At 34.9% G+C, this 17,792-nt stretch overlaps 1 protein-coding gene across 1 annotated transcript in view; it reads left to right on the top strand.

Annotated features, from left to right (window-relative positions):
* Positions 1–17,792, top strand: part of LOC150103757 (uncharacterized) — a 45,992-nt gene that overhangs the window by 15,018 nt on the left and 13,182 nt on the right. The window contains exons 2-3 of the mRNA XM_090397025.1: positions 3,000–3,149; positions 16,439–16,629. Coding sequence (XP_090253151.1) covers positions 3,000–3,149; positions 16,439–16,629 — 341 coding nt within the window. The remainder of the gene's footprint in view (positions 1–2,999; positions 3,150–16,438; positions 16,630–17,792) is intronic.

Raw genomic sequence — 17,792 nt, 5'->3', positions numbered from 1 at the left:
GTGGTGCACCAAGGGGGGGGGGTGCAAGGGGCCTTGTCCCCCTCCAAAGAAAAAGGAAAAAACACTAGAAAATTTTCCAAAAATCTTTTCCTAATTAAAATTCTTTCTATTTACGTTGTGTCGTGTCTTCTATTTCTATACTACTTATGAATTAGCGATCATTGCAGATGCTTACGTAGTGTGTAGTCTCAAATCGTCGCCTCAACTCACCCCTCCCCCCAAGATTAAATCTTGAGTGCACTACTGCTCAGCATTGAATCTTTTTTTTAACTTTTCTACATGCTTTTCTTTTCAGATGATATACATATTTATTCTGCTAAAAACTAGGTAGTGACCATTTTCTATTTCACTTCTAGAGAAGAAATGAAGGAATTTTTTTGAGTCATTAGAACAGGCAGTTGACATAAAGAAAATGGAAAAAATTGGTCCTTGTTGGAGATCTGAACAGAAGAGTAGGAAACGAATCCCACTAGGCATATAAGAACATTCTGGGAAAATTTGGAGAAAAGGGCAAAGCTAATAATAATAATAATGGTAATTATTTACTGGACTTCTGCTCAGGCCATGGACTAGTCATTACTAACACCATCTTTCAACATAAAGATGTAAACAAGTTCACGTGGACAGAAGACACAAGAAATAAGAAAAGTTTTGTTGACTACGTCATTGTTGATAGTGATATCTTCATGCTTGTTCAGGAGAAGAGTGTATAGAGGATTTGAAATTGAAAGTGACCATTACTTAGCTAAGCAGGATAAAAATGGATATTACATTGAAAAGAAAAGTATATAAGAAAGTTTTAAAAAGAATTAAAGTTGAGCAGCTTTTACAAGTAAATTGTAGACTCGACTATACAAACATTGAAGAAAAAATGAAACAGATTGAAGAAATGAACCAAACCTTGGAGTTTTAGTGGCAAATTCTGAAGAATGCATTCATTGAATGATTCAACTAGAGCAGTATATGGTGAAGTATAGAAAAATTAGAACACTGGTGGAAGAAGTTAAAGAAGCAGTCCTGGGAAAGAACAAATCATACCAAAAGTTCTTTGCAAATAAGTCGGCAAATGCCTAAAGAATACAGAGAAAAGGTTAGGAGAGTTAAGCTATGTGTAAAAGTAGCTAAACAAAAGTCATGGGAAGAATATAGAAAATAAATATCAGAAGGTGGCAAAATGTTCTGGAGGCTGTTGAAGTTTAGAACTGGAGAAAAGAGTACCTGTAAAAGAAATCAAAGATGATAAAGGTGGCATGAAAACCAAAGATAAGGATATCCTAGATTCTGGAGTAATTACTTTGAAAGATTGTTAAATGAACCAAGCAGTGACAGAATCATACTAATAAGTTTTCATGAGGAAGGCAAAGAGGAATACATATCAATACTTGAGGTAGAAAAGATATCAAAAACCTGAAATATGGAAAGGTAGCTGGAATAGATGATATTCAATCAGAAATGATCAAGTATGGAGATATAAAAGCTCTGCAATGGCTACACTGCATAATTCAGAGTTCCTGGTAAGATCAAATTCTCAATGATCAGAGTAGAGCTCTCATAGTACCCATTCATAAGAAAAGGGAATAAAGCTGAATGTGAGAATTACAGATGAATTTCTCTACCAAGTGTTCTAGGTAAGATTTATGCAAGCATAATTGGAAAAATGTTCAGAAAGATTTTGGAAGAGAAACTTGGAGAACAAGAAGTTGGGTTCAGGCCAAATATAGGTTGTTAAGATCAGATACAACAAGGGGCCTGGAGAAAAACTTTTCAAGACACTACAATTATATGGAATGAAGGGAACATTATACATAACAGTACATCATTTACATTTAAGTTCTCAGCAGTTTGAATTAGTAATATAGGAAGATGGTTTGAGGTAAAATGAGGGGTAAGACAAGGATGCATTATCTCCACTCTTATTCATCATCTGTATGGATCACATTATGAAAGACAGTGTCATTAGGGGAAAGTGTAGTTTAGGAGTGTTGAGAGTTTATTTTTCACTTGGTTAGACTATAATAAGTTTAGTTTAATCCTTTATCCAAGTGTGAGCAAACAAAGTTTGCACCTGAAAGTATCTTCAGGACTGGGGTAAGGTCGTGCAACACCAGGCAACTCGTTGCAAAGGTGGAGAAACTGGGCCTGGCTCCCACTGATGAGACCTCAATAAAGGTCGAAACCAGTATGGGTAGTGGCCCTTGCCTTAATGCATAGCATTACACATCTCTGCAAGGAGATGTGCTTTGCATTATGGGAGATACTGAGATAGGAGTGACGAGAGCTTTCTCCACCTTTGCAACGAGTTGCCTGGTGTTGCACTACCTTACCCCAGTCCTGAAGGTACTTTCAGGCACAAACTTTGTTTGCTCACACATGGATAAAGGATTAAACTAAACTTATTATAGTGTAGTTTAGGAGTCACAACAATTCTCTGTCCACTATCGCTTCCAGATCTCTCATCTTCTCTGTCTCCTTCAAAATTTCTCCATTAATTGTATACTCTGCATCCCTACCCAGCCTACCAAATTTCAAGACCTTGCACTTTGCAAATTAAACTGATAGCTTCAGTCATTTGCCTACTCACATAGTCTATTCAGATCCTCCTGCAAGGCCAGAACATTCACTCTACTTCTCATAGCCTTTCCCAACTTTGCATCATTGGTGAACTGTTGCACATCTTGAGTTAAGCCAGTCCCAATGTCATTAACACACAAGTTAAACAATAACACTCCCAAGAGAGATCCCTGTGACACTCGACTAGTGACTTTCTTCTTTTGAAATTCCACTCCTCAATATACAACCTGCTGATACCTGTCTGATAGCCAATCAGTTATCCAACTTACTAGTTTTTTTATCTAATCCCATCCTTTTCAGTTTAGCTGCTAGCTTGTCATGGCAGTCTATCAAAGGCCCTTGAAAAATCCAAGTACACCACTGTATATTCATCTCCTGTGAGTGAATTTATCACCTTGTGGTAACTGAATGTTTTGTTTTACAATTAGGTCTATGGAAAAGGTAGTGGTAAAGATTGTAGGAGCCATGTACAGAAACTTAACTTGTTGAGAGGTAATTTGGAACAAGAGGCCACTATGGATAGTTTGAAAAATAACTGTGATATTAGTCAACAGACTTACAGTATGTTTTCCATTAGTGTAAGTATAATCACCTTTATTTATCATTTTGTTTGATGTAGTTTTTCATTGTTATTAAGAGTTCACTGACAGTTGTATTTAGATTAATGAAATGAACACAGGAAGGATAATTGTAATCAGTGTACAGTTAAATGGCGATAGTCTAGAAACATTTGAACTTTATTGGCTAGATTGTTGGTTGATACCTACTAATTAATAACAAATTACTAGTTCTCCTCCTTTCTGAGCACTTTATTTCATTATACTCACCAATACTGGAGAGATCTTGAGAAAACCAAAACAGTTTGACTCCATGGAGGCCTGGATAATAATAGTAGATTACTCTACAGCAGTTACTACTGTACACAACTTATAATACAGTATAATGCAGTAATGAATACTTTATTCATTGTTCCATGTTCACTCAAGTACACATCTTGTTAAACCATAAGATATTTACTTCTGTAACAAACCAAACCTTCACAAAGGACTTGCTTGGTAAGCACTCCTATCTATCAGATGCCAGTATTGGAATTGGTTAGGTTTTACACTAGTTTTGGAAATCATTACACATCCCACCCAGTGTAATAAAAACTAAGGCCTGATATTAAATCAACTCTGGGCTGCATACAGAGATCTACATATTGATGAATTAGGCTGACTGTAGATAATCCAGGATCCTAAATCAAAAATAGCAATTGTAATGCTAAAAATAGTGCATCATTATTATTATTCGTGACACCTCCAAGGAGTCCGAAGACTCATTGCAGGAGGACACCTACTATAAACTATCTCCATCACTACACCAAACCTATACTACCAATCATCTCCACCAACGCCATCTACCGCCCACCACAACTAGTATTCTTTGTCTGTAAATTGCATGTGTTCTGAAGAGCCAATTTGTCTGTATGTGGGATGAAAAACCCGAGTTTCTGGGAGAAAAAACCCTGCTACCTCCGTATGAGATTGGCTAGCTCACCCTCGATTGAAAAAGTCCACATAAAGATTCCTCCTGTCATGATGAGAATCAAACTTAGGCCTGTTCCAATCGAAGGGCACAGTGTACCATAGTTCTTCCAATTGCGCTACAGAGGCGCTCATTGTTACTGAAAAGAAACTATCTATAAGAAAGAATGTTTGCTCATGTTATCATAAATAGAATTTAGCTTGATGTAGTTTCTGAATAATTAATTAATTTGTAATTTTTTTTCCCCACTAGAGGTCATGCCAGTAGAATAACCTGTGATCAAATCATTGTTTCTCTAGCTTACTGTATGTAATATAACTCAGCTTGTCCTGTATTTTCTATATGCTCTAGATGATGGAATTTGGATAAAGGATTAAATAAATTTATTATAGTCTGACCAAGTGAAAAATAAACTTTCAACATCTTTCTTTAAATCAATCCAGAGTAATTTAATAAAAAGGTGGCACACCGTTTGGCAGCTCCTATAGGAGGAGATGACCTTGCTGATGCTTCTGCCTGGTATCTCCACTTGGGTCTGGCTCCCACTGAAGAGACCTCAATAAAGGTCAAAACTAGTCTGGGTAGTGGCCCTTCCCTTAATGCATAACATTATACATATCCGCAAGGAGATGTGTTTTGCATTATGGGAGATACTGAGATAGGAGTCTTGCTCCACCTTTGCAAGGAGTTGCCCAGTGTTGTACCACTTTACCCCAATCCTGAAGATACTTTCAGGCACAAACTTTGTTTACACACACTTGGATAAAGGATTAAATTAAATTTATTATTGTAATATCTTGTTCCTACATTCAACATCTGGTGCATTAGGAATGAATTAAAAAATCATCATCATCAAATTCCTGCCATGTACCCTCAAGGGGTGTACAGGATATGACAGTACTACATGAAAAAATTACATCATTACTAACTTCCTATCTACAATTTTCCTCCAAATCAGTCTGTTACTTGTCAAGACTCCAACATTATCAGATCTTATATTTCTATCGTCTAAGACACTTTGTACCGTATCAATCCACCTATATCTTGGTCTTCCTCTGGGTCGTTTTCCTGCCAACCTGGTAGAGAACACTTGTTTTGCTAATCTTTCCTCTCCCATTCTATTTAAGTGACCATACCATCTGAGATTAGCTCTGCTAACGCATTCCTGGATGCTGACAATGTCAAGTTCTTTCCTAATATCCTCATTTTTAATATGATATTGCCATTGATGCCATCTGTTCATGCCTCTAGTCTTTCTCAGGACTCTCATATCTGTGGTCTCTAGTCTTTGGTCAAGTGTTTTACTTCTGACCCAGCTCTCAGATCCATAAGTTAAAATTGGTTTGAACACAGTCTTGTATACAGCTAATTTAGTGTGCTGACTAATTTCTTTCTTATTCCATATGAATTTATTCAATTGACTTCCCACGATACCAGCTTTGCTGATTCTGTTGTCTATTTCTATATTTAGTTTACCATCTTCAGTAAAAATTGTGCCTAAGTAGCTGAAATGTTTTACTTGTTCCACAGGTTCTCCATTCACAACACAGTTGACATTTTCAATGATTCTGCCTATTTTCATTGTCTTTGTCTTTTTATTGCTGACCTTCATACCATATCTATTACAACAGCTATTCAATTTAGTCAGAGAATCTTGCAGACTTGTAGCGGATTTATTTAGAAGTATAACATCATCCGCATAAAGCAAAGAGCTGACATTAACATCTCCAATTTTGATATCAGGTTTAATACCACATTCCTTCATAATGTGATCCATATAGATAATGAATAACAGAGGGGATAATGTACATCCTTGTCTCACACCAGATTTAACATTAAACCATCTTCCTGTACTTCCTTCAATTCTAACTGCTGACTCACAACTCAAATAAAGACTAAGTATTGCTTGATATAATGCCCCATTGACACCATATAACTGCAGCGTATTGAATAGCTTCTCTCTTGGCACCTTGTCATATGCCTTTTCCAAATCGACAAAACTTAAATACAGATCTTTGTTATATTCCCATGCTTTCTCGACTATTTGTCGTAAAGTGAAGATCTGATCCTGACAGCCTCTATTTGGCCTGAATCCAGCTTGTTCTTCACCAAGCTTTTCTTCCACAATTCTTCTCAACCGTTTCTCAAGTATACTTGCATAGATCTTGCCAGGAACACTCAGTAGGGAAATACCTCTGTAATTCTCACATTCAGTTTTATTTCCCTTTTTATATATGGGTACTATGAGAGCTCTACTCCAATCATCGGGAATTCGTCCCTCTGTCCAGGCTTTCTGAACTATGCAGTGCAGCCACTGTAAGACTCTTATACCACCATACTTCAGCATTTCTGGTTGAATATCATCTACTCCTGCTGCCTTTCCACATTTCAAGCCTTTGATGGCTTTTTCTACTTCAAGTATGGATATGTATTCCTGACTGCATGCCTGGTCAGTGTTTTTTATCACTGTGCTGTCATCACTGCTTGTTTCATTTAGCAGTTTTTCAAAGTAATTACTCCATACTTCAAGGATATCTTTTTCTCCTGTTTTCATTTCACCTTTATCATCTCTAATTCCTTTAACAGCACTCTTTCCTCCATTCCTAAGCTTCTTCAACAACCTCCAGAATATTTTGCCACCTTCTTGGTATTTATTTTCTATATTCTTGCCAAAGTCCTCCCATGACTTTTGTTTAGCTAGTTTTACACACTGTTTAGCTTTCTTACATTTGTCTCTGTATTCTGTAAGAGTAAAAGCTGACTTATTTTCCAGGAACTTTTGATATGCTTTCTTCTTTTCCTTCACTGCCTCTTTAACTTCCTGTGTCCACCAGGGAGTTCTGATTTTTTTTATCTTTGCACACCACCTCACCACATGCCTCTCTGGCAGAATCAATCAATGTTTCCTTCAGAGTTTGCCACTGAATCTCGAAGGTTTGATTTCTGTTCTCAAACTCTTTCAATTTCTTTTCAATAATCTTTCTGTATTTTAGTCAACAGTTCACATCTGAGAGCTGCACAACTTTTATTCGCTTTAAAACTTTCTTACATGTTATTCTTTTCAATATGAAATTCAATTTTATCCTGCTCAAGACTAAATAGTGATCACTTCCAATTTCAAATCCTCTGTACACTCTGGTGTCCTGCACCAGGGAGAAAACATCACTATCAACAATAACATAGTCAATGAGACTTTTCTTATTCCTAGCCTCTTCTCTCCATATGAATTTGTGCACATTTTTATGTTGGAACATGGTGTTAGTAATAACCAGTCCATGTCTTGAGCAGAAATCCAACAGATATTTGCCATTATTATTAGCTTTGCTCTTTTCTCCAAATTTTCCCAAAATATTTTTGTATGTCTCACAATCATTTCCTACTCTACTATTTAGATCCCCAACAAGGACCAACTTTTCCTTTTTCATTGTGTCAGTTGCTTTTTCTAAAGCCTCAAAAAATTCCTCCACTTCTACCTTAGTAGAACCTTCTGTGGGACCATAGGCACAAATAAGTCTCATTGTCCAGTTCCCCATTCTCATATTTGCCCACATTACTCTACTTGAGACTGACTGCCATTCAAGAAGATTAGCCTCGTATTTTGTGTTGAATACTATGGCTACTCCTTCTTTTCCTTGATTGTTATTGCCTGAATATAACATTTTGTATTTATTGCTCAGAAAGATCTCACCAGTTTTGGTCTTTTTTGTTTCAGTCACCCCTATTATGTCAATCTGGTACTTATCTAATTCCTCAGCTAGCTCCATTTCTTTGCCATTCAGGCTTCTTACGTTGATAGTACCGATCTTTAACTCTGGTGATGTTGAGTTGGGGTTTGTTTTCAGATTTGTTCCAGTAGCTGACTTTTCGCTGTTCGCCCTGGTTCCCTGGCGAAAACAACGGGGGCCTTGTTTAACCGGGCGACGCCCCAGCCGGCATGAAATTTTGTCATGTTGTACCATCATTTTTTATTTTGGTTTAACCAATAAGAATACAATTTGGTCGGCTAAATCCCAAATTGCCAGCCCATCCTCGTTCGTTCAGTATCAAAGTAGATACCCAACAGGGTGCACCACGAGAAGGTGAGGATTGGACATTAGGTCAGAAGCCCTGGTCGGTTCTCCGCATTCCTTTAAAGGCTATGTGGAGGTCTCCTCTCAGTTATACAGCTTTGACCCTTAAGCACCCCATTAAAAAAAAAAAAAAAAAAAAAAAAAAAAATTTACATTAAAAAAATTATTAAAATGGAGATTTCTAAATAACAAATAGTGATTAAAAAATCACTATTTGTTATTTAGAAATCTCCATGTTAATAATTTTTTTAATGTAAAATATGTAAAAAAATGTTTTTTAATTTTTTTTTTATTTTTTTATTTAGTGATTAAAATTTTATTTATTTAGTGATTAAAAAATCACTATTTGTTATTTAGAAATCTCCATGTTAATACTTCCTTATATTTGTCTTTATTGTATCAATCTGAAGTACACAATAGAGTTGTATGAAACTAGTCACTAGTGATTGCAATTTATTGAATTGTTTAATTTTATTTACATTTTTTTTTTTTTGTTGTTAGTATTAATTTAATCATTTGAGCATAGCTGACTCATTATCATCTTCATCAGATTTGCCATATATATATGAGGTGTACAGGAAGTCACATTGCTATAATGTAAGTTGACATACATAGAAAAATTAAATGGAACTTACTTATGGGAAATTTTATTAGCTGTAAAATTTTTGGCTACGTACTACCACAGGCATCTTCAGTACATTAATAATGGAACACAAAATAAAACTACAATATAATAATAATTTTCAAAAAAGGACCACTATAGAGATAATAGTACAGTACAACAGACAGTAAAATTTCCAATTATTAAAAAAAAAAAAAAAATTACAATAATATAATAAATAGGAATTTTGGCATCTTTCATGAATAACATTAATCTTACATCCAGTACCATGAACTGGAACAGCCAGGCCTACCAGAACATGCCATCTCAACAAAAATATGTATACAGTCAATCACAAAAGTCAACATACAACCCTAAAAAAACAGCATTATTAGAAAAACTATAAGAATTTGAGAAATGATACATTTGTTACAATAAAAGATTAAGTACATACATGTTCGTCTAAGAAAAGGAGAAAATATCAAGGTAATTCACAAGAAATATTATTATTATTTGTGACACCTCCAAGGAGTCCGAAGACTCATCGCAGGAGGACACCGACTATACAACTCTCTGTCTCCACCACCACTACCGAACCTCTATTACCAATATTATATATTTTTAATGAAAATTTTATTTTCTTTATATTTTTAATGAAACTATGTATGTCACAAAACTGCATGCAAAGTAAAGACAATCAGAAATCTGCATGATTCATACCTCTGGAAAATAAATTAATATCATGTAGGCCATCCTTTGGAATCAATCACTGCTTGTAATTTCCTGGGCAGCACAGGAGATTTTGTGGTGTCGTTCAGACCATGCCTGCGATAGATTCCTGATTGGAGATAGTATGTTTACGAATGCTTCTCTCGAGTTCATCCCGTAGGTGTTCAATTGGATTTAAGTCTGGTGACTGGAGACGTGAATGGAGATGTTCAGGAACCTTATAAAGTAGCCACTCCTTGGCTGTGTGCTTAGGATTATTATCCTGCTGAAAGACTCATTGGCTTCAAGTTCTAAGCTGTCAGCAGATGTCTGTAAATTGGCCTGCAATCTCTTCGAGTATTGTAGGTGGTCCATTGTACTCTCGATGAAAACTGATTTCCCATCCACCGCCATAGATCCTCAAACCATTACATTGCCTCCATGCTTGACTGTGGGAACCAAATTTTCTGGTTTCGTTTCTTCAATTTTCCATTACCATATCTTTCCACTACTATCAGATCCAAAAATATTATTTGCTTTCATTGGTAAATAGGACTGTTTTCCAAAAACCAGTCGTCTTTGTTGATATACTCTTTGGCAAAGTTAAGTCTTTTTGTCTGATTTGTTGAGGTTATTATAGGCTCTCTTCTGGGAACTCTACCATTAAATCCTTTAGATCGAAGAAATCTTTGTACTGTCTCAGCATGCACAGTCTTACCAGTTGTCATTGCAATATATATTCCATTAATTTGGGAGCAGATATTTTTGGATTTGACTTGACCTTTTAGAACAGCTAAAGCATCTTGATCACTTAATACTCTGTGGTTACCACTTCAAGCTTTGTTGAACACTCTGGCTGATTCGTAATTTCTAATAAAAGTTTGGACACTTGAATGGCTTTTTCCAACAGTATTTGAAATCTCACTGTAAGATTTTTTTTTTCCATTTTGCAACTGTATTATCACATTTCTCATGTCCAGAGAAATTTCTTTTCGTGGAGTCATTTTAACTGGAACGCTAATGACCAACACACACACACAAGATTTAACTTTTCAGCAGTGTGATGCAATACCATTTTCTGATTGCTTAAATAAGAACAAGTTCTTATGACAAAACAGAAATACATGTGCTATATTCAGATTTTTTGTGATGTGAATTTTGAAGTTATTTGCAAATTATGAATTTATTGTGTTTCAGTGATTTATTATTTTACAATATTTTTATACTCGTAAAATATCAAGTTATTTAATGCAAAGTTTTCCAAATCATAATCTCTTAAATGATTACATTTTGGAGCTTGTATGTTGACTTTTTTGACTGACTAGTTTTTTTTTTGGAAGAAAACTAAGCTTTTACATAGAAGTTGATTCCTTGTAGAATGCTTATATAAAGAGAGTTGTGAGACCTTTCTACACTGACCAAATTTAAACAGATCTGATGGCCTTTCCCTTTATGGGAAATATTATTATATCATTTTTTATGCAAAGTCATGATTATTGTAATTTAAAAAAAAAAAATTGTGATTTTTCCAAAGTTCTGTTGTCCTATTAATGCTATAGTAGTGCTTTTTGAAAACGATTCTTTTATTGTAATTTTATTTTGTGTTCCATTATTAATGTACTGAGGATGCCCTATGATATGTAGGCAAAAGTTTTGCAGCTAAGAAATTTTATTATCACGTGATTCCTCCAGGGAGTCTAGACTCATCGAGGGAGGACGACTACTCTACAGCTCTGTCTCCACCACTCAATCCATCAACTACAATGAACAGCAAATACCATCTACACCAATGCCATCTACTGCCCACCACCACTCGTATTTTCACAGACAATCACAAACACATACCCACAGCAGGATTCGAACCCGCAGCCTTTTGGCTGGAGAGCGGATACGCTAACAGCTCGGGCAACCAGGCCGGCTTAAACTTATTTCACATACGTTTAAGTTGTAAGTTTACTTGAAGATTAGTTGAAAGCTTGCATTATTTATGCTGTGTTTCCATGAATGAATGGTTTACCTTGTTACTTACATGGAAAAGAGATGCAAGTTCAAATCCCACATGTGAAAGGAGAAATATAATAAGACTTTTTTGAGCATTACTGTGGTTTTCCTTTTATGAAAACAAATTGACCTGGAAACATGTGCATAGACTTATCCTGTTAACATAAATTGGAATGACAATATTTTCAATAGTATTCTGAAGATTTAACTAAAAATATTACCACTAATTTACACTATTAGTCTGATGTTTCATCAACATTTTTAACTGATGTCGGAGGAGAAAAGAAACTTCTGTAACATTGAAAGCTAATTGCATACTGGGAATATTTTGTGCTGAGCAGGTTATACATATCACAAGACAGAGAGCCCAATAAGACTGAATTCAAATCACTGTAATATAGCCATGCCACAGTGTAAAATGGATGATTATTAGTCTTTAACTGGTAGATCATTTCATCATCCAGTGTGACAGTAGTCTTGCTTAGAGATCTGAAATAGTATTAAAAATTGTTCTTGAACAGGCATCCCAATTTTCATGAGTAGAATTGTCATTAAAAAATAAAAAAAATATTGAAAAGATACGAGATATTCAAACTGGTGTCTTTTCAACATTTTGCATTCTTGAATGACATCGTGTATTATCATGTTTATAGCAATTTTATTTTGATTAGTAAGAAAGTAAATTATTCTGACAATTTATATTCTTGTAATCCTTTACCGAAGCATAAGAACACAGAAGTTTACATGTGGAAGTACCTTAATACCTTTGCAACTTGATTACTGGTATATATGGTTGATTGATAGAGCCTCTGCTACTAATGGCTCATGCAAAAAGTTAAGCAAGTTCAAGCGCAGTTAGTAGTTGGAAGAGGTAATATCGTTCAATGCTGTTGGCACACTCTCCCTGAATGAGTCTTTGGACTCTCTGGAGGTGTTAAATAATAATAATAATAATAGAGGCTGTTGACTTCACATCAGATATTGTCAAAGTATCCCATAATGCATACATATATTTTTCAGACATACTGTATATTGCCAAACATTATGGATTCATCTATTATTGCTCATCTCATTTAAGTCTTTCAAAGGGATTACTCCAGATAAAAATTTGGAGTAATCACTTTATTCAAAACGGACAGTAAGAGTTGACTGTTTTGTATGCTGCGATTGTTCGAAAGAAATATTTGATTAAAGCCACCTTAATTTAATAAGAAGTTTTATATTCACTGTATTTGTTGTGTTGAAACATTTAGTTTCAATACATCATGAAGAAAAAATGAAAGAGTTTGAGAACAGGAATCAAACCTTGGAGATTCACTGGCAAACTCTGAAGGGAACATTGATTGATTCTGCCAGAGATGCATGTGGTGAGGTTGTCTGTAAGGATAAGAAAATCAGAACTCCCTGGTGGACACAGGAAGTTAAAGAGGCAGTGAAGGAAAAGAAAAAAGCATATCAAAAGTTCCTGTCAAATAAGTCAGCTAGTGCTCTTAGAGAATGTAGAGACAAATGCAGGAATGCTAAACACTGTGTAAAACTAGCTAAACAAAAATCATGGGAGGACTTTGGCAAGAACATAGAAAATAAATATCAAGAAGGTGGCAAAATATTCTGGAGGTTGTTGAAGAAGCTTAGGAATGGAGGAAAGAGTGCTGTTAAAGGAATTAGAGATGATAAAGGTGAAATGAAAACAGGAGAAAAAGATATCCTTGAAGTATGGAGTAATTACTTTGAAAAACTGCTAAATGAAACAAGCAGTGATGACAGCACAGTGATAAAAAACACTGACCAGGCATGCAGTCAGGAATACATATCCATACTTGAAGTAGAAAAAGCCATCAAAGGCTTAAATGTGGAAAGGCATCAGGAGTAGATGATATTCGACCAGAAATGCTGAAGTATGGTGGTATAAGAGTCTTACAGTGGCTGCACTGCATAGTTCAGAAGACCTAGACAGAGGGACGAATTCGCAATGATTGGAGTAGAGTTCTCATAGTACCATATATAAAAAGGGAAATAAAACTGCATGTGAGAATTACAGAGGTATTTCCCTACTGAGTGTTCCTGGCAAGATCTATGCAAGTACACTTGAGAAACGGTTGAGAAGAATTGTGGAAGAAAAGCTTGGTGAAGAAAAAGCTGGATTCAGGCCAAATAGAGGCTGTCAGGATCAGATCTTCACTTTATGACAAATAGTCGAGAAAGCATGGGAATATAACAAAGATCTGTATTTAAGTTTTGTCGATTTGGAAAAGGCATATGACAAGGTGCCAAGAGAGAAGCTATTCAATACGCTGCAGTTATATGGTGTCAATGGGGCATTATATCAAGCAATACTTAGTCTTTATTTGAGTTGTGAGTCAGCAGTTAGAATTGAAGGAAGTACAGGAAGATGGTTTAATGTTAAATCTGGTGTGAGACAAGGATGTACATTATCCCCTCTGTTATTCATTATCTATATGGATCACATTATGAAGGAAAGTGGTATTAAACATGATATCAAAATTGGAGATGTTAATGTCAGCTCTTTGCTTTATGCGGATGATGTTATACTTCTAAATAAATCTACAAGTCTGCAAGATTCTCTGACTAAATTGAATAGCTGTTGTAATAGATATGGTATGAAGGTCAGCAATAAAAAGACAAAGACAATGAAAATAGGCAGAATCATTGAAAATGTCAACTGGGTTGTGAATGGAGAACCTGTGGAACAAGTAAAACATTTCAGCTATTTAGGCACGATGTTTATTGAAGATGGTAAATTAAATATAGAAATAGGCAACAGAATCAGCAAAGCTGGTATGGTGAGAAGTCAATTGAATAAATTCATATGGAATAAGAGAGAAATTAGTCGGAACACAAAATTAGCTGTATACAAGACAGTGTTCAAACCAGTTTTAACTTATGGATCTGAGAGCTGGGTCAGAAGTAAAACACTTGACCAAAGACTAGAGACCACAGATATGAGTGTCCTGAGAAAGATTATAGGCGTGAACAGATGGCATCAATGGCAATATCATATTAAAAACGAGGATATTAGGATAGAACTTGACGTTGTCAGCATCCAGGAATGCGTTAGCAGAGCTAATCTCAGGTGGTATGGTCACTTAAACAGAATGAGCGAGGAAAGATTAGCAAAACAAGTGTTCTCTGCCAGGTTGGCAGGAAAACGACCCAGAGGAAGACCAAGATATAGGTGGATTGATACTGTACAAAGTGCCTTAGACGATAGAAATATAAGATCTGATATTGTTGACAAGTCTTGATCTGATAAGTCTTGACAAGTAACAGACTGATTTGGAGGAAAATTATAGATAGGAAATTAATAATGATGTAATTTTTTTCATGTAGTACTATCATATCCTGTACACCCCTTGAGGGTACATAGCAGGAATTTGATGATGATGACATCATGAAATTTAATAATTTTAATCTTAGCTGATAATGGATGATTTTTATCTGCAATTATTAACAACGATAAAATAAAATAATAGTTATAAACAATTTCTAATTCACAGTAATAATTCACAAAACCAGAGATATGTAGTGTCCAAGAAAACTGTGCTTTGGTTAATTTATGGTAGCATCATGTTATTGTCGTGTCATAGAAATTGGGCACCAGCATTATTAAAAATTTTCATGTGAGCAGATCATTCTTAAGCTAAATGTCATAAGGCAGGGCATTACTGTACAGCATTAATTCCCAAACTGAGTTCTATGGAATCCTAGGGTTCCACAAACTCTCTTCAGAAGTTCTGCAAGAATTACGTTGGAACAAAAATTGATAAAATATTTTATATATAATTATTTTTTTTATATACTGTGTCAAGCACAAACAAATTTAGTAAAAAAAATAAAATTGTGACAAGTTTTTTGAAAAATTCTCAGTTATTCCAACTCTGATTTGTGGGCAGAGCTTGATTATTGCTCAGTTACCACCTTCTTGAGTGACACAGTATGACAGCTATGCCCACAAATATCACGTGCGTTTTTTAAGTGAGAGTGTGGGTGAACACTTGGAATAAATTGGAATAATATTATTAACATTATTTGGATTGATGTTTTCAGTTGCTTAGAATTAGATTTACAATCTGTTTGTATGAACATACATATGTTTACGTAAATTGAGGGTTTCTCAGTGTATGAAAAATTATTTTAGGAGGTTCTGCCATAGTGAAAGGTCTGGAAATCACCATTGTACAGTATATAGTATTATTTTTTCATAGGTATATACATTTCATCATTGTTTGTATGATAGGATACTACAATTCCACTATTTCAACTACTTTTCTCATATATATTTATAAAATGAAAACATATAAAACATGGTATAGGAAAATATGACTTCTGCATTACTTCAACCATGGTATCGCCTCTGGGTCTGGCTCCCACTGAAGTGACCTCTATAAAGGTCAAAACCGATCCCATAATGCATAGCATTATACATGCTCGCAAGGAGATGTGCTTTGCATTATGGGATACTAAGGCAAGTGATGTGAAGTCATACCAGATTTACTACTAGTTGCCTCAGTCCTGAATATACTTCAGGTGCAAACTTTGTTTGCTTACACTTGGATAAAAGATTAAACCAAGTATATAATTTCTTGGTATCTTTAATTTAAAATTAAACACATTTTAATAATGATCCTATAATAACAGTATCCCTGGAAGAATTTGTCATTTCCTTTATATCTAGCAGTCAGTTCCTTTACTGCCACCTGACATTTCAGTTGTTTAAGAACAATGAAAAAAAAAAAAAAAAAGGAAAAAAAATGAAAGATTTCATTACTGTTTCGGAGATGGAGCAGTTACCATCAGAATTAACTCCAAGAAATGGAAATTTTCCAAAAATGTTTTAAATTAACTAAATTTCTTTATATAATATTTTTTACTTATGATCTGCTTTATTTATTATAAAATGAATTTGTATTATGTAAACTAAGCACATTATTCATTATAGAATAGATCATACATGAATGGAAAAGATAGCACTCTGGAAGCAGTGCCTAAAGAAAAAAATAAGTGGTTAGCATTTCTCGAAGAGCCTGCTGTGGAGGAAAATTGCTGTAATGATGACGAAAATTGTTTTACTACAGACAGAGTAGTATTTGAAAATATGAAAACTGAGAAAAAATCTTATCCAAGAAAAAGGTAAATTTAAAAAAAAAAATTATTTATTTTGGAATTTCTGATTATCTGAAGTGTGTTCTAAAACAAATCTGGATACATCCCAACTCAAGAAGCATCAATGGGAACAAAAATGAAACAACATAGTAGATGTTACTGAAACAAAGAAGACAAACAGCGAGATCTTTCTGAGCAACAAATAAAAATGTATATCATATTAAAAACAAAAATATGACATAGTGTTTTACGAGGGGTCGATCTCAGACAATCTGATTCTCTGGTATTGGCTCGATCTCAAGGCAATTCCTTTGTCCCCAAGAGGTACCACGTGATACCGGAATGAGAGTTTTTAACAGGGATTTGAACCAAAGACTAAAGAATAGATATATGAGTAGAAAGTAAGACACAACAGTGCCACTAAATATATCAGATGATTTGAATCGAGTTAGGATAGAAACTCATGAAAGCAGTGATAGCAATAACTTTCTTTGTAGCAGGGTTTGAGGCTATCTGGTATATATGGCAGAGTATTGCTACAGACCTTGTGGTTAATTTGCTAGGTACAATTAAATGCATTGCCAGATTACTATGAGCTTTCTCTGCTATCCTCTGTTTGGATAATTTAAGGTAGCAGAGAAAATTATAAGCATGAAGAATTTATTGCAAGACAACATTCTCAAGCAGCATTTGAAAGAAGGAACTTGAGAGCAAGTGTTAGATTTGATCAATAATATCAGAAGGTTTCTGAGTTAAGGATTTGATGGTAATAACAGCAATCATGCCATATTGACTTCGGGAATAGCTAAATATATGGATGTTCCAATTAGGAAAGGTTACATACTGATCTACAAAAGCTGGAAATTGTGGCAAGAAAATAGTATGTTTGCTGCTATAGTATCAGTTACTGAATAGGAAGTATATATGCAGTGCATGGGATAAGCTGCTTAAATGCTGCAGTATCCAAATATGTCCCTAGAGTTTGAAGTACAAATATGGGTGTAGTTGAAATGGATGTGCAGTCTTATTAAGCTAGAAATCCATAAGATGATGGTGGTTTGGAAGGAATACCTTGAAAATAAGGATCAAAGAAGTTATGAAATATATAAAGTGCAAGCCAGAAAAGTTAAAAGTATTGTACAGAAAATAAAGTTGGAGAATAACCAAACATGTAACTCTGAGAAATAAAG

This window comes from Typopeltis vanoorti, chromosome 8 (assembly GCF_054136105.1).
Source record: "Typopeltis vanoorti isolate ZY-2024b chromosome 8, IOZ_Tvanoo_1.0, whole genome shotgun sequence".
NCBI classification, from domain to species: domain Eukaryota; kingdom Metazoa; phylum Arthropoda; class Arachnida; order Uropygi; family Thelyphonidae; genus Typopeltis; species Typopeltis vanoorti.
This window is presented reverse-complemented; position numbering and strand designations above follow the sequence as displayed.